General features: G+C 38.5%; 1 protein-coding gene across 1 annotated transcript in view; it reads left to right on the top strand.

Annotated features, from left to right (window-relative positions):
* LOC118807435 (voltage-dependent T-type calcium channel subunit alpha-1I-like) overlaps positions 1 to 26,090 on the top strand; it is a 199,952-nt gene that overhangs the window by 115,549 nt on the left and 58,313 nt on the right. The window contains exons 15-22 of the mRNA XM_036569447.1: positions 319 to 786; positions 2,738 to 2,838; positions 9,748 to 9,871; positions 12,924 to 12,992; positions 18,278 to 18,456; positions 23,271 to 23,397; positions 23,772 to 23,897; positions 23,995 to 24,084. Coding sequence (XP_036425340.1) covers positions 319 to 786; positions 2,738 to 2,838; positions 9,748 to 9,871; positions 12,924 to 12,992; positions 18,278 to 18,456; positions 23,271 to 23,397; positions 23,772 to 23,897; positions 23,995 to 24,084 — 1,284 coding nt within the window. The remainder of the gene's footprint in view (positions 1 to 318; positions 787 to 2,737; positions 2,839 to 9,747; positions 9,872 to 12,923; positions 12,993 to 18,277; positions 18,457 to 23,270; positions 23,398 to 23,771; positions 23,898 to 23,994; positions 24,085 to 26,090) is intronic.

Raw genomic sequence — 26,090 nt, 5'->3', positions numbered from 1 at the left:
TATGTAGTGTTTACTTTTAGTGTTTTGACTGTGACACAGGTGAACCCAGAAGGCCTGTAAGGTACGTTAAGTGTCTACATTCATGCAACAGAATAGGTAGAATAATAAATTCATGTTGAGAGTATTTGTGCGGGATAGACCTATAGCCCTGGGTCTTATACAGTTATAGGCTTTACACAGTTATGTAATCTATCAGCAAAGATATATTGACATTTGAACGAAAGTATTAGAGATAAAAACAGTACTAACAGTCATCCTGATGCCTGAAAATACTGCTTTAAAACATACGTCCTCACTTCCATTCTCTCTTCCCCACAGCGTCACGGCCGCAGTTCCCTGTACCGCCACTGGGGGCGCCATCACCCTCAGTCTGCCTGGAGTCGGCGCTCCAGTTGGAATAGCATGGGTCGTACCTCCCGTGGGCTGACTGTAGGAGGCAGCCTGAGGGTCCGTGGCCCTCACTCCCACCCAGCTGAACGCGAATCCCTTCTGTCCCCTCCTCCCCAGCTCTCTCACCCTCCCCCTCTCCTATCCCGCCGCCTCCCCCCACGCCGGGACCGCCGCGCTCTCTCCCTGGAGTTGCCTGAGTGCTTCCAGCTGCCTGGACCCCCCCTGCAGCGCCCCCCTCTGACCAGAAAGAAGAGCTTCTGTGGGGACCACGGCTCTGGAGAGCACCAGGATTGTAATGGGAAGGCACCGGGCCCTCGGGCCCCGCTGCTGAGCGAAGTTTACCCACAGCTGAACGCCCGTAAGGACAGGCCCCACATTGATGAGGAGACAGACTATGTAAGTTTGATTCAACTTTTATTACACTCATTCAACTCAGATCAGTTCAGCTGATAGACTGTAATTCAAAATAGTTCAGAATACTAAATATACATACATTTCAGTTGCTTTTTAGCTCCAGCAAAGCTAAAGAAGCAAATTTTACCTTCTTTAATTTGTCTGTTTTTACCTACACAAGACGAGAAAAGATGAATCAGCTCAAACCCATCCAACAGGCGCAGCAGAGAAGTAGACATGGAATAGCAAGCTGCCTTTGTTAGATACAGCAAACAGTGGAGTATTATTTTGGAGACCAACTACAAAGTGCAAAACAGAGCTGGGGATGAGCGAGGAGGTAAAAACAAACAAGAGGAGCGTTAGTTGGAGAGAACGACGAAGAACTAATTCCATAAAAGGGAACTGAAGAAGCTACTAGAGTGCATGTTTGCATTTACACAAAAAAAGAACAGAAAGCTTTCAGCTGTCTTATAGTGTTTGCTTGTATTTTGTTAAGAAGGAACCACTTTATACTTTATTAACTTTAACATGCTTATAAAAATGAACCTATGATTATTATCAGTGGAAAACATCACAATATAAATTTAATTTCTACAAACTATTCATTGTTCAACACCAACACTGACCACTGCAGGCTTAATAACCAAGTATATCTTTTTCTGTATTTGTCCACCTTTCACCTTTGCACATACCATTCTTTTTTAAAAGACTTCTTTTTCTTTTCAGAAAAATCTGCCTTAGGTTCACAGTCCGAACAATCCCAATTAAAATTTACACTCTTCAGTCCATAAAAGCATCTCAGATGTCCAGTTTTGGTGTTCTAGTGCAAATGATCTTCTTAGGTCTGTTTAATTTTTTCTGTAAGGTCTTTTTTGACTTAGAGTCTGACCAATATAGGATTTTTAAGACCGATACAGATTTTGATATCTGAGGATTTAAAACTCAGATATATCTGATATTCAGATATTTCAATATTCTTTTTTTCTTCAGAAATACATAACATAAACAAAGATCTTCCCTAACATTTGTTATATGTAGTTATGTAAGGGTCCTAACCAACATAGCATGACATAATGCAATGTTTGGATTTCGATCTGTATAGAATAACATTCTATATAGCACCAAAAAGGGTTCTTCTTCATAAAAATAGCAAAACCCTTCTTTGTTCTATATAGGACCCTTTTCAAAAGGTTCTTTGAATGTTCATGATTCTATATAGAACCATTTCCTTTACCAAAGAACCCTTGAAGAACCATCTTTTTGAAGTGTGTATCTATGCACATTATATTAGAAAGTTGTATTGCTACTCATTAGTAACAGTAATCAGTATATCTGTATGCTCTGCTGTGTCATTCCTGTACATTCATCTCATTTAATTTACTGAACACATCATCCTCTAGTAAACCTATAATAACGCCAGTCGTGCCATGCGCTGTCCACAGCATTGCAGCGTCTTGCATGGGCTACTTGTTGAATTTAATGGGACGCTGTTTTTGCTTGTGGCTGTTTTATTTTTGCTGCGCATTCTTCAGTGTAAGAATAGCTTTTCTGATGACTGTAAGGCAACGATCAGATTTCCCTCTGTCACTGCACATAATAGCAAATCATTACAAACACTCAGACCGCTTTCTGCTGTGAAAGGAAATTATTGATACTGACTAAGACATTTCAGAGGGAGTGAAAATTGACTTTTGGAGTGATAATGGAGCATTATTAGGTCTCGAGTTTGGAGCAGATTGTACTTATAAATAGGAGTGTTTGTAGAAGACGGCTCATCTGACTCTTTGACTCTTTCTATTGAAGTTAATGGAATGTGCTGTGCAGGAAAATGACATGTTTGTTGAAATAAGATTGCCTGCGGTTTGGCTTGCTGAATAGTTAATCATAGTTTTATTCTGTGCTTGAATGCGTATGTGTATTTACTGACTCATTCTCCCTATGATCTTTTTTGAAGAGCCTGTGTTTTCGGATCCAGAAGATGATCGAGGCGTACAGGCCTGACTGGTGCGAAACGAGGGAGGACTGGTCTGTCTACTTGTTTTCTCCCCAGAACAAGTAAGTCCACACAATGTGTTGTTACCCCGAGAACCTTTAAGTGTGTCTACTACTCAGGGAATCTGAACGCAGAGAAGATTTGCAGGTGAAAATGAAAAAGATGAAGGTTGTGAAACAATGTTAGCTCTCCTACACTCACTTACTTAAAATTATGGGTTTTCAAGTTCTTTAGTAAAGAAAGTGGTTCTGTATAGAACCATAAACACTCAGGAAACTCTTTGCATGATTAAAGCGTTCCTTGCATCATCAAATGGTTCTTCAAAATGATGGAGAATGTGCTGTAGATGGTTCTATATATATATATATCTATTCCTTTTTCGGAAAGGTTCTATATAGAACTATCTACAGCACATTCTCCATCAATCTGAAGAACCCTTTCATGATGCAAAGAACCCTTCAATCATTCAAGAGTTTCTTTGAGTGTTCATCGTTCTATGCCAATGTGCTTGTGATGGTTCTTTTTAGAACTTTTTTTTTGAAAATGATTCTATACAGCACCAAAAAGGGTTCTTCTATTGTTATAGTGTCAAGCTTGTATCAATAGAAGCACCTTTTTTGATGCTATGTGGAACCTTTTTCGGAAAGGTTCTATATAGAACCATCTACAGCACGTTCTCCATCAATCTGAAGAACCCTTTCACAATGCAAAGATCCCTTTAATCACGCACAGGCTTCTTTGAGTGTCCATGGTTCTATATACAGAATGTGCTCTACATGGTTCTATATAGAACTTTTCTGAAAATGGCTCTGTATAGCACCAAAACGGTTTCTTCTACTGTTGTGATGTCAGGATTGTACCAATAGAAGAACCCTTTATGGTGCTATATAGAACCAATTTTAAAAAGTTATATATAGACCCATCTACAGCACATTGTCTATCAATCTGAAGAACGCTTTAATCATGCAAAGAGATCTTTGAGTGTTCATGGTTCTATATAGCCAATGTGCTGTAGATGGTTCTATGTAGAACTTTTTTGAAATTGGTTCTATATAGCAACAAAAAGGGTTCTTCTACTGTTACAATGTCAAGCTTACACCAATAGAAGCATCTTTTTTGATGCTATATGGAACCTTTCTATATAGAACCATCTACAGCACATTCTCAATCTGAAGAACTCTTTCAAGATGCAAAGAACCTTTTAGTCATGCAAAGGGTTATTTGAGTGTTCATGGATCTATATAGAGAATGTGCTCTAGATGGTTCTGTATAGAACTTTTCTGAAAATGGCTCTGTATAGCACCAAAAAGGATTCTTCCACTTTTGCAATGTCATGCTTGCACCAGTAGAAGAACCTTTTTTGGTGCTATATAGAACCAATTTCAAAAATGTTGCACAGCACATTCTCTATCAATCTGTAGAAACCTTTCATGGTGCACAGAACCCTTTAATCATGCAGTGGGGTCTTTGAATGTTTATGGTTGTATATAGAACCATTTTCTTTACTAAAGAACCCTTGAAGAGCCATAATTGTTTAGAACTTAAAGATTATGAAATAGCAAAACCTGTCAGTCAACTAAACGATGCTTTGGTAGACACTGACCACTGAAAGCATCAAAAATCTGATTTACATAATTTCCACCTTACTTTAAATGTAATTGATCATCCAAGTCATGTTTGGTGTCTTTGGTACTTCTTAAGTTTCGCGTGTGTCCAAATGTATCCTGGTGGGTCCACTGCAAAACTAAAGAAGCAAAGGTCAAACTAGAGCCTGACTAATATATTGAATGTCTGATATTAGCGATCTGCATTATTAATGGTGAAAATATTGCTGATAATTAGTGACTTTTAAGTTGTCTGTGGCAGAAGAGATTGAGAATTGGAGGAAAGAAAAAACACAGAGAGGGATGGAAACAGAAACCAGAGCTGGTTGGAGCAGTCCGATGTGCAGGCCTCCCGAGTGTTTGGGATATTGATGGTGCGGTAGGTTCGGCCTTGGCAGTGAAGGCTTCTGCAGCTTGATTAGGGTATTGATCAAGCCCCGGGGAGAACAGGTGAAGCTTTCAGTCACTGCTGTCACTTTCTGCAGAGTCCTCAGAGAGAGGAGCAGAGAGGCTTATTCTTATGACAACACCTATGAATACTTATGAAGTGCTAATTTTATTGTGCACAGAAAAGAAAGAAAATGAAAGAGAAGAGTGATATTCATACAAGGAAACTCATTGACTTTCAGCATTTTTATTGATAAATAAGCTATTAACATGAATCGAGTAGTTTGCGCTGACATAGTAAAGAAGCAGCAGGTAAACATGTTTAAATGAGGCTCATGGATTTAAATGTGGATTTAAATTTTTTAGAGTTTTAAATGTACATAAACTCGATTGTGCTCATGCCTTAAACTCCACATATGAGTGACTTCTCACCATTTTTCTTTGTTTACTTGCTGTATTTTCTTCTTTCATGCCCTCAGTTTCTATTGGCTGTTGCAGGAGTCTGTTCAGATTGAGTCGTTGACCAGTTTACACTAGATTAAGCTCAGAGTTGGGTCAAAGAATCAAACATGTTTGAAAAACTCCAGCTGGTCTAAAACATGATCGGGAGGCCAAAAATCTGAGTGTGCGTCCCTCACACACGACTCGATTCTCTCCAATTGTCGACTCCAACTGACCCAAAAATCTGCAGACTAGAGCTGACCAGCACAGACTCGTTCAGACTGAAAATCGGGGCTGAAATCGGGGTAAACGTTGAGTAGTGTAACCCCAGTTTAACATTTCATGCAGTTAAAATGCTAAATTCGACTTTGACCAATCACACTGAGCCGTCTCTCCTTTTGGGTTTTATCTTGTTCTGCTGTGCTGGTTCAGCTCCTGGCTTGCTTTGTGTTGCCCACACCAGAGATGGGGTCTCAAGTCAGTTGACGACTGACTCACAACTCTGCTAAGACTCGAGACCTAAAGGAGCAAAAAGTGATGTTTATGCCCCCCAAAAAACTAATCACTATGCGTAAAAGTGATTTGTCGTTGCCTGTAAGGGTTCTCATATGGGCAATGCCATGTTTAGATCAAGCGACAACAGTCAGGCAAACTCGCTGTAGACGAAAAAGATTTATGTGCTTATTAGTTAAAGCTGCAAAAGCTTTGCAAGTCCCTTTAAAATATACACTTAAAAAAGGTGGCTCTTCAAGAGTTCTTAGTAAAGGCAGTGGTTCTATTTAGAATCATGAGCTCTATATAGAATCATTTCATGCTCAAGTGGTTCTTTACATGGTGCAATGATTCTTCAGATTGATGGAGAATGTGTTGTACATGGTTCTTTATAGAACCTTTTTGAAAATGGTTCTGTGTAGCACCAAAGAGGGTTCTACTACTGTTACAAGTTGACATCATAACAATACAATCTTAAAATAGATGGTTCTTTAGTAAAAAAATGGTTTTACAAAGAGCCAAGAACACTCAGAGAACCCTTTGCATCAGGAAAGGTTCTATACGGAACCATCTACAGCACATTCTCTGTCAATCTAAAGAACCCTTTTATGATGCAATGAACCCTTTAATCATGCAAAGGGTTCTTTGAGTCCTGATTGTTCTATATAGAACCATTTTCTTTACCAAAGAGCCGTCATTTTTAAGTGTGTAAGGTCAAATACTCTATTTGTTGTCAGGCATTGTCGACATGATGAAAGAAGTCATGCTGTTTATGTTTTAAAAGTATAAATATGCATCAACCAATAATGATATTTCAGCATTAGCATATATGTTAATTACATTTCCGTTATATACAAAGTGAACACGAGCAAGCAATGAAATCTAGAAGTCGTCTGTAGAAGTAGTCCAGTAGCTAATTTAGCTGAAGTTCCCAGCTAATCTATCTGAAGTTTTAATAAGTTACAGATCACTTATCTTAAAAACCTCAGCAGAATTAGCATTTACTTGCCATACTAACTACAAACTAGACCACCGTTTCAAGTTATTTTGCCTCTTTCCTTTAAGCACCACATTTAATACATGTAGCACCTCTGTTCTGTCCTTCAGACTGAAGGTTCTTCTAAAGTGAAAGGTTTGTTATTTGAAGCTCTGCATGCAGCTAATAATAAGACTAAACTAAAAATTCTCTGCTTAAGACTCGAAGATTGACTTGGACTCCCATGAAGTGGCTGACAGCTTTTTTTTTAAGCATTTGCCATTTTATTTTAGACAAAAAATACCCCAAAAAATGGGAAAAAGCACCTAACACACTTCATTTCCTATGCTGTAGATGAGGAGTGTCAGGCTGCAGCCTTGAAGAGCCATAGTGCTGCAGAGTTTAACATTCAACCTGATTTAACACACCTGCTTCCTCTCAACTGAGCTAATTAGCACAACCTTCCTGAGATGGATTCAGAGTGTTAGAACAGTATAAACACTAATCTCGGCAGGGCTGTGACCCTCCAGAACCTGAATGTTACATGCCTGGTTATAGGTGCTGGATGTTCTTAGACGTTCAACTTCAGTGATATAAGGTTCTTAATATTAAAGGTTATTTGTTTCCGTATTTTTAATGTGATGGGTATTTACTTCTACTCAGGTTCTTTTTTTGCTATTCTTCTTTTGCTTCTTCTTGAGTCATCATTTCAGTGAAGTACCGAGACTTTTGCAGGTTGCTGTTGTCAGAACAAAACCTTGTATCTCCAATTTGGTAACTTTACAGAAGGAGGAAAAAACATACTTTGCTTTCAATGTAAGTCAATGGAACCAGACATTTTCCCAAGTCATTTTGGGTCAGTTCTTTTGGTCCATTCATCATGAAATCTGTACACAATGTAAAAGGCAACAGGCATTTTCAAAATATACCGAAAACTGAAAAATGACACAAGTAGACATACAAGGTACTGTTCCAACAGCAGTGATATGGATTTAGGCTACTCTACTCACCTCTGCTAGGGGAACTTGGACTCCTGTTTTAATGGAGTCTCTGCCCTACAGTTCAGTGGCTTATTCTAGTCTCGTCCTTTGCCTCACACTGTTGATAGTATGCCTGTGGGGCTGAGGTGTGAGACAGTTTCATTGGTGTCAACAAGTGCCACCAAGGTTGAAGTGAGGTGTTGGCTCCACAGACAGTTTGGGGGGAAAAAGGCTCAAGGGAAAAAAACTGGCAGACTGAACATGAATCAAATGCAGTTTAATATACAGACAAACAGTCTAATCATGTTTCAGAGGAAGGAAAACATAATGTTAATCTTTCACAAGGCAGACTAAGCTGTTGGCATCTCTGACTGAGCAGGGAATTGAACCCCACCATCCCGTATACAGTAGATGTATACATAATTTAATCCCATTTCTAAGAGCATGTGAAAAAAAAAAAAATGTATAAGCTGTTGGATTCTTTAACAGGTCCAAACTGCCTTCAATAAATTCATATTTACATTAACGAAAATTTGATTTAGCAAATTAGCAGCACCCCTTTCTGTACGTTTGGTTGTTGTCTCAGATAACTTATGGAACATTTGGAATGGGATGGTTTCTCAAAGACATATTATTGGTGGGGTTTCAAACATGCGCATTATCCCTGACTGGTCAGAGTTGACTCAGCCAAAATCTCCAAAGGCAGTTATACCTCACGCAGCAAAGCCGATCCAAGAACCCAAATGCCCAAACAGTTGGAATACCAGTGTACTCGCTTATTACGTTAAGAATCAGTTCTCTTTTCAGTATTTGGGAACTTCAAGCCATGAAAATTCGAGCCCAAACTACAGCATGTTCCATCAACAAAGACCAAAAGAAACAAAAAAAGTCATTCAACTCTTAAAATCCTGGGCATATTACACACTACACTGCAAAAAATGGTATTTTGTCAAGTGAAACTATCTTAATTCAAGTCGTTAAATGATACATTTCTTATTTTGAGATGGTTGTGCATTTATTATAAGATTATCTAGCTTATTTCTAGATATTTGTACCTGTTTTAAGTAATTTTGTCAAGAAAGTTTTTATCTTACTGTATTGGCAGATAATCTTGCTGGTTTCTTTCTTACATTTATTAAAACAAGCAACATTATATGCCAATATTGTGGGATAATTTTACTTCACTTAAAATAAGTAAAAAAAGGAAATAAGGAAATAAGTTAAATACTCTTACTATAAGTCTACAACAATCTCAACAGGAGAAATATTAGATTTGTTGACTAGATTTAAGATGATTTTACTTGACAAGATGCTAGTTTTTGTAGTGTAAAGCTTTTTACTCAATAACTATAGTAACTTAATGCAAACTGGCAGAGCTATTCTTAGGTTATAGAAGCGTGTAACACCAGTGGGCCCTGGCCATTTAAGGGCTTAAAAATACTTAAAGAACTTGTTTAGTTGAATTCATCATAAATTCATGCTAGCCATCCGTGTTACCTCGCCTCAGGGTGCAGCATTCTGCACTACTTTGCACATAGCCATTGAAGCTAGATGAGTAATAATGCTGAGTGCAAAAACTCCATTAAGAGGTTGGGTATCTTACAGAGGCACAAGTTTTGAGAAATCGTCTCAAATATGTAAGCATAGTGCTCTTTTCCCAGGTATTACCAGTCTCTGGTGAGGGTTATGCTAAAACTAGGGAGCTTAGAGGGTCAAACCTAGTTGCTATGGTGAGGTTTGACAGTGGATGGATGCCTCATCTAGGGGAACACTGGCCCTGCTGCCGTTTTGGCTGCTCTCATTCAGAGGTGTCTGGAATGGGGTGAAGTTCAGCCTAGCCAGTGACCCTTTAGACTGAAATAGCTATAAATTGCATTTTGAGCCACCCAAACTCAATTCCTGAGTCAAGGCTGTGCCTCACCTGATCTTGAGCAGTAATACAGTTATTACACACAACAATGAGGAGGGCACATTTACCGTCTGGGGACAAAAAGGCAGGTGCTCAAACCTTTGGGGTCAGTCTGTGCATGTAACTGGTTAGCTCACATTCTTTCTCTTCCTCTCCTCACCCGTCTCTGTGTCTCTCTCTAGATTCAGGTTGACTTGCCAGAAGATCATAGCTCACAAGCTGTTTGACTATGTGGTGCTGGCCTTCATCTTCCTCAACTGCATCACTGTGGCTCTGGAAAGACCCAAGATTCATCAAGGCAGTCTGGTAGGATCTCCCTACAATACTCCTGAAACTTTCTCTTTAACTTTTCAGTCCTACACTAGTCTCCAATAGTGTCCAAGCATCCAATCTCGATTCAGCAAAGATTACCATGCATAATGCCAAGAGTCAGTTAGAGTGGGGTAAAGCTTCATGTAGTGGAAATACATTCTATGGAGTGTTAAAACACCATTGTTCCACCTTTGGGATGACTTGCATGACCATTTGTGATCCAGACCTAATAACCCAAAATCAGTGCCAGATTTTAGTAATGGAATGTAACCCTACAGTAGTGTAGAAGAGAAAAGGCTGGAGTTGCAGCAAAGGACAGGCACTTTTGATATAGGAAGAAATACAGGATAAGCTGGTGTCTACATACTTTTGGACATACAGCATATGCCTCTGATACAGCTTTAGTTTAGTTGACCTGAAGGAGAGCAGCTGTTATCTAAAGCCTTGCATACACTGCATAACTTAACAAGTGTCTTTTAGATGAAAATTGTTAGTGTTCTCCTGCAAACATGTTGAACTGTCCAGTGACGGCAAGTTCAACAAGATGCGATGGCTGAGCCTGAGAGATTTACAAATCAGATCTTTATCAGATCCTAAATTTAATTTTATCAGATCAAGATGACACTCTACACCAATCAGGCATAACATTATGACCACCTCCTTGTTTTTACGCTCATTGTCCATTTTATCAGCTCCACTTACTATATAGGTGCACTTTGTAGTTCTACAATTACAGACTGTAGTCCATCTGTTTCTATGCATACTTTGTTAGCCCCCTTTTACCATCTTCTTCAGTGGTCAGGAGCCCCATGGACACTCACAGAGCAGGTATTATTTGGGTGGTGGATCATTCTCAGCACTGCAGTTACACTGATGTGGTGGTGGTGTGTTAGTGTGTGTTGTGCTGGTCTGAGTGGATCAGACACAGCAGTGCTGCTGGAGTCCACTCACGTTTCCTACTGCTCCAGATTGCTCCACTGTCCACTCTATTAGACACTCCTACCTTGTCAGTCCACCTTGTAGATGTAAAGTCAGAGACGATAGGTCATCTGCTACTGCACAGTTTGTGTTGGTCATCCTCTAGTCCTTCATCAGTGGTCACAGGATGCTGCCCACAGGACGCTGTTGGCTGGATATGTTTGGTTGGTGGACTATTCTCAGTCCAGCAGTGACACTGAGGTGTTTAAAAACTCCAGCAGCACTGCTGTGTCTAATCCACTCATACCAGCGCAACACACACTAACACACCACCACCACATCAGCGTTAGTGCAGTGCTGAGAATGATCCACCACCCAAATAGTACCTGCTCTGTGATGGTCCATGGGAGTCCTGACCACTGAAGAACAGGGCAAATAGGGGCTAACAAAGTATGCAGAGAAACAGATGGACTACAGTCTGTAATTGTAGAACTACAAAATGCACCTATATAGTAAGTGGAGCTGATAAATGGACAATGAGTGTAGAAACAAGGAGGTGGTCATAATGTTATGCCTAATCGGTGTATATGTGAGTGCTGTGTAGTGCAGTTAGCTTGTAATCCTATGCTGATACACATAGAAGGTAGTGAAGTCAGCTAAAAGTGCTGCCACTCAACTGCTCCAGTCGGAGATGTCTTGGCTTTTAGCTCGCTTGCGTCATACCTAACCTGCCAATCTGATTTCACTTAGATAGCATGAAATTGTACAGAAGAATAAAGGAGGAGTTGCTGCAAAGAACTCAACAATGCCCTTTATTTGGAATAGTACACAGCACACAAGCTATACAGAAATTGAAGTCTCAGAACTTAAAGTGCTATGAAGCCGCAAATTGCTGAATCATTTAATGTACTGAATCGATTAATTCACAAAAACTGTTTTTGAATGGAATAAAAAACCAATGAATCTGGAATTGAATCAGCCTGTCAGATCAAAGATAAGTTTTAATTCCAGGTAAAGTCCAAATCCATTTCTTACTGCTCCAGATTGCTAGCTAACATGCTCTCAGTTACATTTATTTCTGAGAATAAATATGAGTGTGCAGGCTAGTGAGCTGGCAAGTTTATTCAAAAGTTGCTTCAGTCTATACTTTTTGCATTTACTACCCCTTAAAATGAGCCTCTTCCACCACTGAGTGTATGTGAGTTCTGCTCCTGGAAGTACATCCAACCTTCATGTTTACAAACGTTCTGATTCACTCAATAGAAAAGTTCTAGAATCCCCTTCCATCTATATCTCAGCTGAGTGTGAGTTCCGAAATCCTTTGGCAGAGAGTTCTAGAGCTGTGAGGTTTTAGTCCTGCTCTGGAGTGACAGCTCCACTTGAGCATGCTGACATTTACACACTCCCTAATCCTGAGTAATAAAGGCAGGATATTAGTCAGAATGGAAGCCACACTTTTCCCTCTCACTGCCGTTCTCAATGGGGGCTCACTGCTCTGCAATTTATTTGACACGGTGCTGTTTTACTGTTGTTAAGGCTATAGAAAAGAACATTGACTGTGCTAGAAGAGATAACTGACTTTCCTTACCTTTCCCCTTTTCCTTTGATTTCTTTCATGTATTTTCCTTTCCTTTCTTTTCTTTTCCTTTCCTCTTTCTTTCCTTTTCTTTCCTTTCCTTTCCTTTCCTTTCCTTTCTGTTTCATACTCCCTTTCCTTTCCTTTCCTTTCCTTTCCTTTCCTTTCCTTTCCTTTCCTTTTCATTTTCCCTTTCCTTTCCTTTCCTTTCCTTTTCAATGTCCTTTTACTTTCCTGTTTCCTTTCCTTTCCCTTCCTTTCCTTTCCTTTCCTTTCCTTTCCTTTCCTTTCCTTTCCTTTCCTTTCCTTTCCTTTCCTTTCCTTTCCCTTCCTTTCCTTTCTGTTTCATACTCCCTTTCCTTTCCTTTCCTTTCCTTTCCTTTCCTTTCCTTTTTATTTTTACCTTGTCCTTTCATTTTTTTCTTTTTACATTTCTTTTTTTCCTTTCTTTTTTTCTTTTAATGTTTCTTATTCCTTTCCTTTTCCCTTATCCTTTCCTTTCTTTTTTTATCTTTCTGTCTCCATGGACTCTCTTTCTCTATCTTATTACAGGAGCGAGTCTTCCTTACCATATCTAACTACATCTTCACTGCCATCTTTGTAGCCGAGATGACGGTCAAGGTAAACACCCCACTGCACATGTGCAAATCTCCACCAGTCTGTGTCAACTCAATGTTTCCTCCAGGAATACAGCTGTATGTGTGTGTGTGTGTGTGTGTGTGTGTGTGTGTGTGTGTGTGTGTGTGATGCTACTCTTGGGCTTTTTAAGAGAGCGGTGACGTTTATGTGTTAACTTTTTATAGGCTATGTTTTATGAAAATTATTTATTCATGTATTATGTCTGTTTCATGCTTTAAATATCTTTTTTAATAATCTAGAGTCATGTATAATTTAGCCACTCTGTCACATGCTATGGTTTCTTGCTCAGATGGACCTCTTTATGGATGAATTCTCACAAATAACTTTCCCACAAATAAGCTTTTTCAGGCTCTGAGGTTAACGCTGTGTGTTATAGCGAGTCTCTTATATCGTTTGAAATGTTTGTTCATGCTCAGATGGTTTTGCTCTCCAAGGCAAACGATCTGTAATAAACTGCAGAAAATAACTCCTTCATCTTATTCACTGTGGGCCTGTTTCCCAGAACCAGATCAAGCCTAAGCGTAGGCTGCAGAAGCTTTTCAGTTGTAAATCTCCACTGACGTTACAGTGCAGCCCTTGAGCAGGCCTAATCCATGTCCAGGAAAATGACCCTGTGTGGACTATAGTCTAAATTCACGTTCTAAATGAATTGTAAATTGTGCTACAAATAGGTAACGGCTTCTTATTTCTATTTCTTAATCTCATAGATTGTGTCACCATAAAGACACATAAAGGAAACTGTCAACATAATATCACCTCTATTTCTCCTTCTCTCCTCTCCTTTTTCTTTCTGTCTCTCTCCCATTTCCTCCACCTCCTCCTCCTCCTCCTCTTCCCTTCCTCCAAACCCCAGTGAGTAATTAGCTGATGATGATATTAATTACTCTAAATTTCTCATAGGCAGTCTGTCATGTGTCTGTCCTGGCTCTGTTCTCAGGGTCTCGCTGATTCTTCCCCCACTCCATTAGGTAGCCCAGCAGAGCCTGTCATTAACAAATTAATTCAGCCCTGAGAGAGAGAGAGAGTAAGAGAGAGAGAGAGAGAGAGAGAGAGAGAGAGAGAGAGAGAGAGAGAGAGAAAGAGAAAGAGAGATAGAAAGAGAGAAAGAGAGAGCAATAGGAAAGGTTATTATTAGACGTTTATTTTTGGTTTATAATATACTCTAAGATATAGATGCAAGTCTCCAGTCAAAATGGTCACTACATTTTATTTATTTCTCAGTGTCAGAAAACCACATATATTCATCAGAACATTACACTGAAGCTCCAACAATCAACAATAACATCATATACATACATACATACATACATCATCTAAACCGCTTATCCTTCTGGGTCGCGGTGGGGTGCTGGAGCCTATCCCAGCTGTCATTGGGCGGAAGGCAGGATACACCCTGGACAGGTCGCCAATCCATCACAGGGCACCATAACATCAATCAACATCAATATTTAGTGTGCCCACTCTTTGCTTTCATTCTTTCAGGATACTTTTTTTTTTCCGAAAAAATCTGCAGGTACGCTTTTCCACACCTAAAAAAGTTGTATTGTTGGTTGTATTTTCTTCTTCTGTCTATACAAGTAATGCCAAACACATTCATTTATGTTGAGGCCTGGACTCTGAGGTGGTCAAGTCTGTTCTTCTGAGAACCCCAGCAGCTGCTTTGTTTGATGTGTCTGTCTCCTTTTCTCAGTGAGGCTTCTTGACAGCTACACGTCGTTTCAGACTCATAGCACTGAGTTGTCTTTTGACAGTGCAAGGATGGACAGAAACACCTGTGGTTGTTTTCAGATCTGAAGCAACTTAATTTTTGCTCTCACTCTTTTTTGGTAATCCACTATAGTCCCCTATAGATCATCTACAGGTGTTCAAATTGTTAACAAACTATATGTTGAACCTCTTGATTCTAAACAGTGGTGGGGTTAGGATTTGGACCAGGTTTAGGGCTAGGACCAAGGTGTTGGGTTTAGGTTTTGGGTTAAGATTAAGGTTAGGATTAGGATTTGGGCCAGGTTTAGAGAAAATGATGGTCAATTTAGTAGACATTTAGCTGAATGTAACTTGAAAGTGAATGAAGTATCTACAAAGCATCTAAAGTGGACCATCCAAATAAAGCACTACCTAATTTTCTCTTCTCTCTCAAAGATGAAGGCTTTCAGCTGCCAGTTCCTATAATAATTTTTTGAACTCCAGTTTTAGAAACTCCTGCTTTTTTCACTTTTTTGACATTCTCCTTCTATTTGCAAGTGTATTTTCTTATATCTAATCTCCTGAAAAATTCCTTATGGCTTCCTTATGGCTGTTTTGACTGGATATTAAACCAACGAAGGTACCTGGCTTGAATGTGATGTGAAGTAATTTAGATCTTGTGAACTAATGATGAACAAAGTTTAGCTCCTAAATTCTCTTGGATGCCCCAAGTAATTATATTTATCTATAAATTCACCAACACACGTGATTTAACACGATTAACAGGTATTGGGTGTTAACTACAAATAATACTGGCCTTAAGGAGAAGTTTGAAATGGTTAAATGAACACATTCTCACTACACAAACTCACTGCTTATTATATTAAAATTATTGTATTATAAGAGATTTTTCAGAGCAAATGAACAATTACTGCAAGTTAAAAAGCTTTTTAAATCTATTTTTCTCAGCTGCCTAAAACATTTGCACAGTACTGTATGTGTTTACTTTGGCAATATGATGCTTGATACAGTCAAGCCAATAAAACTATATTGAATTTTACTGAGAGAGATAGAGATGAGAGAGAGAGAGAGAGAGAGAGAGAGAGAGGGAGACAGAGAGAGTGGGAGAGATTGCAAGCAGTTTCATGATATCCAATTTCTTTTCTTTTTTAAAAGCAATGCACAAATATAATACAATTTTTTATGTTACTGGCAGTCAATATGTGATGTTTGCCTTCGGAGGATATGTTTACCTGTTTCCTCATTTCAGTGTTGGATCTTCCCAAGTATTTGCCTCTGCACATCTCAGTATCTCAGGGAATTTTCCCTGCTCCTGTCATCTCCGCTGTGCTCTCTGGATCCTGCTGTGTAAAATGGCTTTCGTGACAATGTCTGCTGTGAAAAGCACCATATGGATAAATAAAACTGAAAATGGAAAAGTGGAAGGAAAGGAAAAGCTAAAATCTAGCCGGGAGTGTGCGTTCTGTTTACCTCTCGATCCCCTGCGGAGAGAGACGTCGATTTTGTTGGCTTATTGACACTATCATATGTCTGAATGGCAGAATCCAATCATGGCACTGCGCCCGCTCAGTGTGCCGTGGCAACAGTTGGCATGGCACCAGCGGTTTGTGGTCCACCCAGTCACTGTGGAGTTGAGGTGTGAGGGCTGAAGGCCTCAACGCTGTCAAAGCACCATTGAGCTTCTAAAGGTGTAAAAACGCATCGGATGTGGCGACTCAGCTGCAGAGATTGTAGAATCAATCAGTTTTATTTTTATAGAGATACATAATTGCAGTCAATGGTAGTTATATTTAATAATGTATGACCTCATGTTTTGGCCAAAATAAAATTCTTGGGCTATTTTCAAATGTAAAACATAAAGAAGGACATATAGTGTCATTGATGCAAAGCATCATTCCTATAAAGCAACAAAAGTGACTGGAGTGCTAATAGCGCCCCTTTGTGATGAATCTTAAGCCTGCTAAATGTGAGTGAGTGAGTTAGTCTGGGGCTATATTCATGAACGCTTCCCTTAGAAAAAAAAAAAAAAACTATGAAGGATCTTAAGTCAGACACTATGAAATATGTTCTTAAATGCAATTCAGATAAAAACCTAATTTCTCAAATATTCTCTTAAGAATATTCTCTTATTTTTAAGAAACCTTTTTTTCATATGTTGGCAGTTATTTGACAAGTAGACTATCAATATTGTGCTACAAATACAAAGTATACCATATTTTCTTGAGTATGCGGTTAAATGTAACAACAGTGCTGCAGGACAACAAATTGGAGGTCAAACAAAATCAAAACAAACATTTCAAACCTTTTCAAATGCCCAAAAAATTTCTCCTTGGTTTACTGTACCAATGTGTTTTAAGAAGTTTAAGCTTAAGAAGTTCACCTTATCAATTCTTACAATCTAAGACTGTCGTAAGGTTAAGAAAAGAACATAGAAGACATCAAGAAAATTCTTGGGAAGGTTTTTTTGAAGATTAATATTTTCTCTCAAGGCACATTTCATAAGATTTTCTTAATTACAACACTTTTGTGAATCCAACCCCAGGTCCATGAGATGCTTTGCATCTAAAAAAAGCTTGGCATATTGTAGGCCGGTGCTCTGGGAGAGTTAACTGAGTTACTGTGGTAACCAGCCTGTAAAACCTCTTTAAAAAACATTAATTTATCCACCATAACAAAACACTGACATTCCCAGATATTCATTTGTAAACATGAAAGATGTTTTGATATCCTGCATTAAGGGCCCGTATTGTGGAGAACTGATTTTTTCCACCTTTTTGAAAGAAGAAGAGTTTGATGAAGTCTGTAAACATTGTTAAAGTTTCAAAACAAACCATTCACATCAGGGCTGACCATTTTCCACAGTTATTTTCCACATGGATAAATGGATATTTGAAAGCTGTTACAGGTGCAGGACAAGTATATTTCTTTTATAGTCCACATTACACAGTTTAAACAGCTTCCCCAGACACATTTGTGTATTCAGTGGATTTTAATGATCATTTTGGATTGAATGAAAATATTAACATTGCACTGAATTGAATTGTGCCATGCACTGAAAAAGGCATGCATTGTGTTTAGTGTTTTTTTCTGTCTGTTGATTAACATTTCACAATAGTTATATTGATTTAATCGATTTTTTTCATGTGTAAATTATGCACGCATGTAATGCATTCACGTACAATGCATTCATTTTTTCAGCATGGGGAAATCTGAAAATTGGAAGAATTTCCTAAATAATCATATTCACTTTGTATTGAATTGTTGTGGAGTTGTGGTGTTTACACTGACAGAGCTCCCACCTCACTGGCCTTTCTGCCTCACTCTCTCTCTCTTTCTCTCCTGTCTGTCTGCTTCTCTCTTCCCCCCTATTAGTTTCTCACCAGCCCTTCCTAGAAGCCCCTATGGCACTCTGTCAAAATGTTTCTGAAAGCAGACATGGCTTTTTTATGCTCATAAAATCTCTCGTGTTTTTTGCTAGACTGAGGAAAGTCATGCTGGGAAAGCTCTTAGAAGGTGTGAAATAACCCCCACCCCCCACTCTCTCTCTCTCTCTCTCTCAGGTGGTATCGATGGGCTTGTATCTGGGCGAGCGAGCGTACCTACGCAGCAGCTGGAACATTCTGGACGGTTTCCTGGTCTTTGTGTCTCTGATTGACATTGTGGTGTCGATGGCGGGAGGCGCGAAGATCCTGGGCGTTCTGCGTGTTCTCAGACTGCTCAGGACACTGCGCCCCCTCAGGTAGGGAGGTTCAGGCACACTGTCAAAAAAAGAGTTCCTCTGATTTTTCCACTAATATTTGCATAATTCAATCACTGAGCGGTAAACAAAGCCATTCAGAGTGGACTGACGTGAAATGGTTCATTGTAACTTGATTTCTTTACAGTGGTGGTGATAGGAACCAGAGGTCACAATATCAAATAATATGTAGAGAATTTATCACTATCCAGAATGACCAGTGAAGGTAATTTTGACAATGGTAAAAAGTGGTAATTGTGAAAAAAATGTTCTCTTTGGGGACATTTTTGACTTATAGCACCTGGCATGTACCTCTCTGCCATGAATGAATTTAAATAAATACGTTTTAGACCAAAATCCTCTATGAAAAATGTCATGAAATAATGTCTCAGGCATCAAGCAATGCATATGTGACCATTCCCTGGAACACCATTCTGTGAAGGATCTTTTAGTAATACTTTATGTGAAGAGTGTCTACATAACACGTTCATAACATCTTACATAAACACTACATACGATTTATAGCATGTTCATGAATGTTTGAATCAACATTCATTAAGCATACATGTTTTACAGGATATTAATATGGATTTCTATGTCTTTTTAATGAGACATACTTCAAAGCGAGGTCATTTTTACTTTGGCTGTCCAGATATGAGGCGCTTTACTGAAAATAATATAGTTTTTCAAAATAAAAATGAGCTTTTTCGTTTGAAAAACTTTATTATTTTCAGTGAAGTGCCTCATTTCTGGACAGCCAAAATAAAAATGACCTCACTTTACCACTTTGGTCATTAAGTGCTTTAACACAACATATCACTTGTCACCTTTTTTAAAATATTTTTTTTTTTCTTAAGCATTTCTTTGCCTGCTACTTTACTATATAAACAGTAAACTACTCAAAAATATGCTATGAACAACCATTCGAATCTTAGTATGGTTGTGGGACTCATGAATGCATGAAGGAATTTTACTGGTAATAATACTCATTCATTCCCTGTAGATGCTGGATAGCCACTTGAATGTAAATAGTCTTTGCATTGCAATATAAAGATCCACATAACATGCATTTCAGTCTGGTTAACTTCCCTCACTTTTGACGTAAAGGCAAAACAGAATTTATTAATTCTTGGGATAACATTGCAACATTTGATATCAAAGAGTGTCAATTAACCAGTGCATGATTATACTTGTGCCTTCTTAATATTACCATATTAAATGATATGTTGGTGTACTACATGCTAATTATTGATCCAATTATTAATCAGAATTGACTCAGCTCACCTGTGTGTGATTCACTTGAATATTACTCAGTTTAGCATCTTCGAAGCCATTTAACTTGACCAGTTCACATAAGTCTAGAACAGAGCTTTTCACATCAGACCACTCTGAACGACTTACGCCTTAACCATGTCACTAAGCATAATTCAAATGGAACAAATAGTACGTATACTGGCCCATATTAAAAATATTTATGCAACATATATGCAGTATGTGTGACATGTCAAAATATGTGCTAAATATATTGAACTGCTGTTTTTCAATAGTTTGTTTTATATTGTTTGGCCATTTTCTAGACATTTACTACTTTTTTTTTAAGCTATCTTGGGAGGTCAAGGGAAGTTCCTGCATCTCACTGGCAGATATCTCAGCTTCCTTTCCAGCGTTGAAGTCTTACATACTGTGTTTTTTTGGCGAGATGTTTTTGTGAAGTGTATACTCGCGGCTGCAGTGGACATTCCGCCCCCGCGGCTGGACCGTCTCTGTCTGCCTGCCCATTCAGATGAAACGCTGGAATATGAAACTTGTGTTCCAGCCTGCACCTGCTCTGTGTCTGTCTGCGCGTGTGTGTATGTGTGTGTACACACACCTGCTGGCAAAACGCAGGCTACTCGGCTGGAGCGGCCGCTGCTACGCTACAGTGCACAGACACTCAGGGAAAGCTCGAAGTAGGGCACGCTGAAGCTGAAAGATGAATGAATCATGCTTCGGTTTAAGTTCTCTATGTTACAGCTGTATTCATAGGCTGCTAAATTATAAATAGTGAATGGGTTGTACTATGTTAAAGGCATGTGAGACTCCAGCCCTGCAATCATTTAATACACATGAGTCAACTCTTCAGCCCTTCGTCAAGGCCATCAGGAGTTGAATACTGCAGAGCTGCAGTGCTATGCAGAAGTCAGAGACCACCCTTCATTCATTTACTTTCAAAACAGCCATTAAGTACAAATCATTTAGGCAATATTTCTGCAGATAATCTACTTGCATATGAAAGGAAAGTCAAAGGAATATAGAGGAAAAAAAATCAAGAGTTTCCAGACCTGGAGATCAAAAAATGCTTAAAAGATACAGAAAAAATGGGCCATGCAGGACCTGGTAGACACCACAACTGTCCCCGTCAGATAAACAGCACTTAAATCTGTCATCTTTGAGAGGGAGAAGAAAATCAAGCTGCTTCAGATCTGAAAACATCCACAGGTGTTTCTGTCCATCCTTCTACTGTGAGAAGACAACTCGACACTCTCTGAACTGATGTGTAGCTGTTAGAACCTTGGCAGGTGCTGGTGTTCTCAGAGTAATTAACTGGCCACCTTAGAGTCCAGATCTCAATATCACTGAATGCGCTGACATGCACTTAATAATCAAATAACTGCAGAAAATTTGAGTTTTTCACTAATTTCTATGAGTTTGCATGCACTTGGGTAATCAAGTAATGGGAAAACTCCAGACCTACATGAGCAATAATCAGATTTCTGCTTCACAGCCAGCCAATCAACTCACAGAAGAAGAAGGACACGGAAATTTAAACTTTTTTAAAACACAGAGTCACTTCACCGACAAATGTGAATAAAAATCATTATAGAAGAATATTCAGAATCTTTATTTTGTCAAGCAGGTTGTTGGGTTCAGCATCATTCCAAAAAGGACTTGTTGCTGTCTCACAGGTGCTGTGTTAAATGCTGATGCTGTTTCCGGGACAGCTCTATTCTATTTGCACCCATGCTCAGACTAAGAAAAACGAAAGAAATCCGAAGAAGGCTACACATACGCTGAAAAACCCAATTCCTGAACTGAAATCCAGACCTTTTATCAGATATGTTGGAATCCAACAACAGCCTTAATCTAACTTAAGAAATGTAAGCCTGCTGTTTACATGACTGCTTGAATAACTAGATAACTGCCGAAATCTGATAGTGATTGTACAATTGGTGTGCATGTAAACACACTCACTGAAAGTGTTTTGGATTGCTTGTATCGTAAGAAGCAGAAAGTGCAACCAACTTCTAAGACTAAACTTTGGAGGTGTGGAAAAATATCTCTGCAGATAAAAGAAACTGAAAGTGAGTCTCCTGAAAGGAATGGAAGCTGCAATAAAGGCAAAGAGGCAAAGAGTGGACACCATAAATACTGAACAAAATAAGTATTATTTTTAGTTGTCAAGGTTTCTGTGTTAAATATACGTTTTAAGCTGTTTGTCATCTTGGCTGGAAATTTAATAAACAAAAGGTGGTCTCTGACTTCTGCACAATAATGCGTGGCCCTCCATGACTTAACATCTTTATGTATGCTACCATTCAAATGTTTAGAATTAATTAGTCATATTAGTAATCATAATATTCATAATGGTTTTGTTCCTTTTTTCAATAATAACATATTTTACATGTATTTTACCAAACTATAAAGTAATCATGTACATTTTTGTCAAGTTATCAGCATCACGATTTGGCCATCTTTGTCCCAGATTTGAGGAATTCTGAATGTGAATTTTGTTATTGCTAATAGCAGATAATTATAATAATGACAAGTTTATTCTCAATGTTGAGCAGCTTTTTTTGTTTTTATGGAAAAGTTTAAGAAAGAAGTTTTATCACAAAGTAGTTTTTTCTATCACAGGTAGCACAAAAGGAACATGTCGTTGGGTTTTCCAGCCCTGATTCTGTGTGATCTCAGTACATTTACCTCATCTGTTCCACACTACACTTGACTGTAGGTGGGGTGACATATAAAAGTAATAGAAGAACCATGAGTGATTATAATGCAGTAATTACAGTGCTGTTACTAAAAGAACTGATGTTTTCACCTGATGTGAGATACAGTATCTGAGAAATTAAACGGAAATAAGTACATTTGTATTCTACAGCGGCAATACCATTTGGTTTCACTGTAATTACTGTAACCATGTCTGAACATCATACTGCACCTGACCATAAACACATAATAGGTAAAAACAATGTAGAAACAAGTAAATGAGTATTTTGGAGTAATAACCCTAATTTAAAATTTAAAAAGAATGGTGATTAAGCTGCCCATCTTATCCTTATAAAAATAAGGCTACAGTGATGGTGATTTGTTTAATATCACTTACTCTTTCTGTAATAGTTATTAATTATTATTATTACTATATTATTGAATGCAAAATAAGCATTTAATTTCAGGTAATTAGAGTTTATCATTGTTTCCATCCATTATTACCATTATTTTACTGGCACAACAATTGCTAGTTTATTCTTTCTTAACAGTTACCACTACAATGTAATTACACAGAGAAAATTAGTGTTAGTACAAGTTATTACCATAATGTTATCATGTTATTACAACTTATATCTACTACATTTACTAGCTTATTGTTTAGTCACAAGTAGAAAAGAAGCAGTTAATTTTTTTAGTATAGTTTGCTAACATAATACTTCCATATCATTATGTACTCATTATCGATCTGTAAAGTAAGGTGCTGCAGGAAACTGTGACTCCAGGCTTTTGAATGGTACTGTTTTTGGTATAATACTCTAAATATTTATGTGCTGTTTTGCATGCAGGGTGATCAGTCGGGCCCCTGGGCTCAAGCTGGTGGTGGAAACTCTGATCACATCCCTGAAGCCCATAGGCAACATCGTGCTCATCTGCTGTGCTTTCTTCATCATCTTCGGCATCCTCGGCGTGCAGGTTCGGACTGGTTTGTTTTCCCCAAACAGTGCGCCTCACCAGAGCCTCATCTGATATTTAATCTTCTGTTTTACTCAGTCCCCCTGCTCTGTGTCAAAACCCATCAGAGTCTTCATACTGATCTCTCTCTCTCTCTCTCTCTCTCTCTCTCTCTCTCTCTCTTTCTCTCTCTCTCTCTCTCTCTCTCTCTCTCTGATCTCTCTGGCTGTAATGAATGCTGAAAAACTCATCTTTGCATTCTCTTGCGCTTTGTACTCTTCAGAGCCTCAAGTTATTTTTTCTCTCTTAATCTCAATATTGCCGCAGAGACCTTAATGAAACTTATTGACTAATGCAAATGTGCACATGTGTATGTATGTATGTGTGTGTTCCAGCTCTTCAAAGGGAAGTTTTATTACTGTGTGGGTCTGGATGTGAAGAACATCACCAATAAGTCGGACTGTCTTTTGGCGAAATACAAATGGGTTCATCACAAGTACAACTTTGACAACCTGGGGCAGGTGCGGGATCAGGGACACCGCCATAGATGTTAGCATCAGAAAAGCAAAGCTGTTTGTTTGCAAATAAGCTTCATTGTTTGTCCTCTCTGTTCACCAGGCTCTGATGTCTCTGTTTGTGCTGGCGTCTAAAGATGGCTGGGTCAATATAATGTATCATGGGCTCGATGCTGTGGGAATAGACCAACAGGTACGAACTCAGGTTACTGTCTCACATGCATTCACTTTAGTTTTAACCAAATTTGGTTGCAGAAATATGTATAAAATGATAATATGCAGTGGCGAATCAGAACTTTTAGTGGTAGCCCTTCAGTTTGGGACATATTAGTGAAAACTGGGGCAAAAATAAGAAAAGAAACACATCTAGACTCTTTAAAAAAAGTACTGGACTGTCAGTGGGGTGGTAGCCCTCTTGTCAAAAGTATGTTTTCAGTAAATAAATATTTTTTGGCTGTTCTACATTAAATATTAACATTTGAAGCTTGTAAAATACATTCTCTATGTTTTATTTGAAACTAATAAAAGACATTAGGGCTAACAGTTTTACAGAGAGCTTAGAGCACAGAGCTGCCACTGTTTTCCATCTCCAACAACTGAAACTTGGTTAAACGCCTGCTCTTATTCACAGTCACTGACTAATCTAGGACTTTCAAAAGGCCAAGAGGGATATTTTCTCTTAAGATTTTGGTCCCACACTTTGGAAATTTAAAATGATTGAATAATTCTAGTTCCTAACTTTCTAATTATGTTGGTGGCTAATTCGTTTTGTCCAGTTCTTAGAAGCCTAACTTATGGAAGAGCTTATTGTATCTGCCTATACTATATGGCCAAAAGTATGTGGACACCCTAATTATTTAGTTCATATGTTTAGCCCATTGCTAACAGAAGTATAAAATGAAGCACACAGCCATGCAGTCTCCATAGACAGCCATTAGCGCTAGAATGGATCATACTGAAGAGCTCAGTCACTTTAAATACGGCTCTGTCATAGGATGCCACCGCCACAAGTCAGTTAGTGAAATTTCTGTAGTGTTCTCTGGAGGGATGAATCACACTTCACTCTCTGGCAGTCTAATAAATTAATCTAGGTTTGGAAGATGGCAGGAGAACGTTACTTACAGGATTGCATGGTGCCAACAGTAAAGTTTGGAGGAGGAGGGATAATGGGCTGGGGATGCTCTTCAAGTGTTCTTAGTTAAATGAAGGGTGATGTTAATGCTACAGCATCAGAAACATTTTAGATTATTAAATGATTGAAATTTTGTGGTAACAGTTTAAAGAAGACCCTTTCCTGCTGCAGCATGACTGTGCCTCTGTGCACAAAACGAGCTCCATAAAGACATGATTTGATGAGCTTGGTGTGGAGGAACTCCAGTGGTCTGCACAGAGCCCTGACCTCAACTCTACTGAACACTTTTGGTTCCCACAGACACAATGGTCCAAAATGTTGCGGAAAGCTGTTATAGCTGCAAAGAGGGCAACTCCATATTAATGGCCATGGCTTTGAAATGTCCAACAAGCTCGTATATGTGTGATTAGGTCACGTGTCCACATACTTTTGGCCATACAATGTATATAGAAAAAAATCTCAGCATTTTCCGATGTATTTCAAGATTTTAACCCATTTGTTTCCAACCAAAAATTAACAATGAAACAAAATTATTATTATTAGAACACTTGAATTTAGATACAACAAGCATGATGATCCTATTAAATATAAATTACAGACAAGTATTTTTTAGTTTCCACAAATCATTAGGCTTTCTCTGACCCCTAGAGTTCCCCGCTGCTAATACAGCGTATACTATATTAGCTAATATATTAGGTAAATTTGTAAATGATTCCAAAATGATTCAGAAAGCTGTAGATCAATAATGACGTTATAATAAAATTAATGTCACTGTAAATAGTGTAACAATATATAGTTTATTATTCAATACATTCTTGTTTATCCCATAATACTATATAGAACAACATCTAAAATCTGTTTTGGTGTCTAGTTTATAATATTTAAATATGTGTTGTATGAGCTGTTATAATGTATAGGGAAATTAGTAATATAACCAGCAATTCCAAACTTTAAAACACTAATGTATACACACACCCACACACAAGCAGAACGGAAGGGACAGCTCCACCGAGACACACAGCTGAATAAGCTAATACCATCTGAATAAATTTAATAAAAGTGTTCAA

Source organism: Colossoma macropomum, unplaced genomic scaffold, assembly GCF_904425465.1.
Source record: "Colossoma macropomum unplaced genomic scaffold, Colossoma_macropomum, whole genome shotgun sequence".
Taxonomy (NCBI): Eukaryota; Metazoa; Chordata; class Actinopteri; order Characiformes; family Serrasalmidae; genus Colossoma; species Colossoma macropomum.
This window is presented reverse-complemented; position numbering and strand designations above follow the sequence as displayed.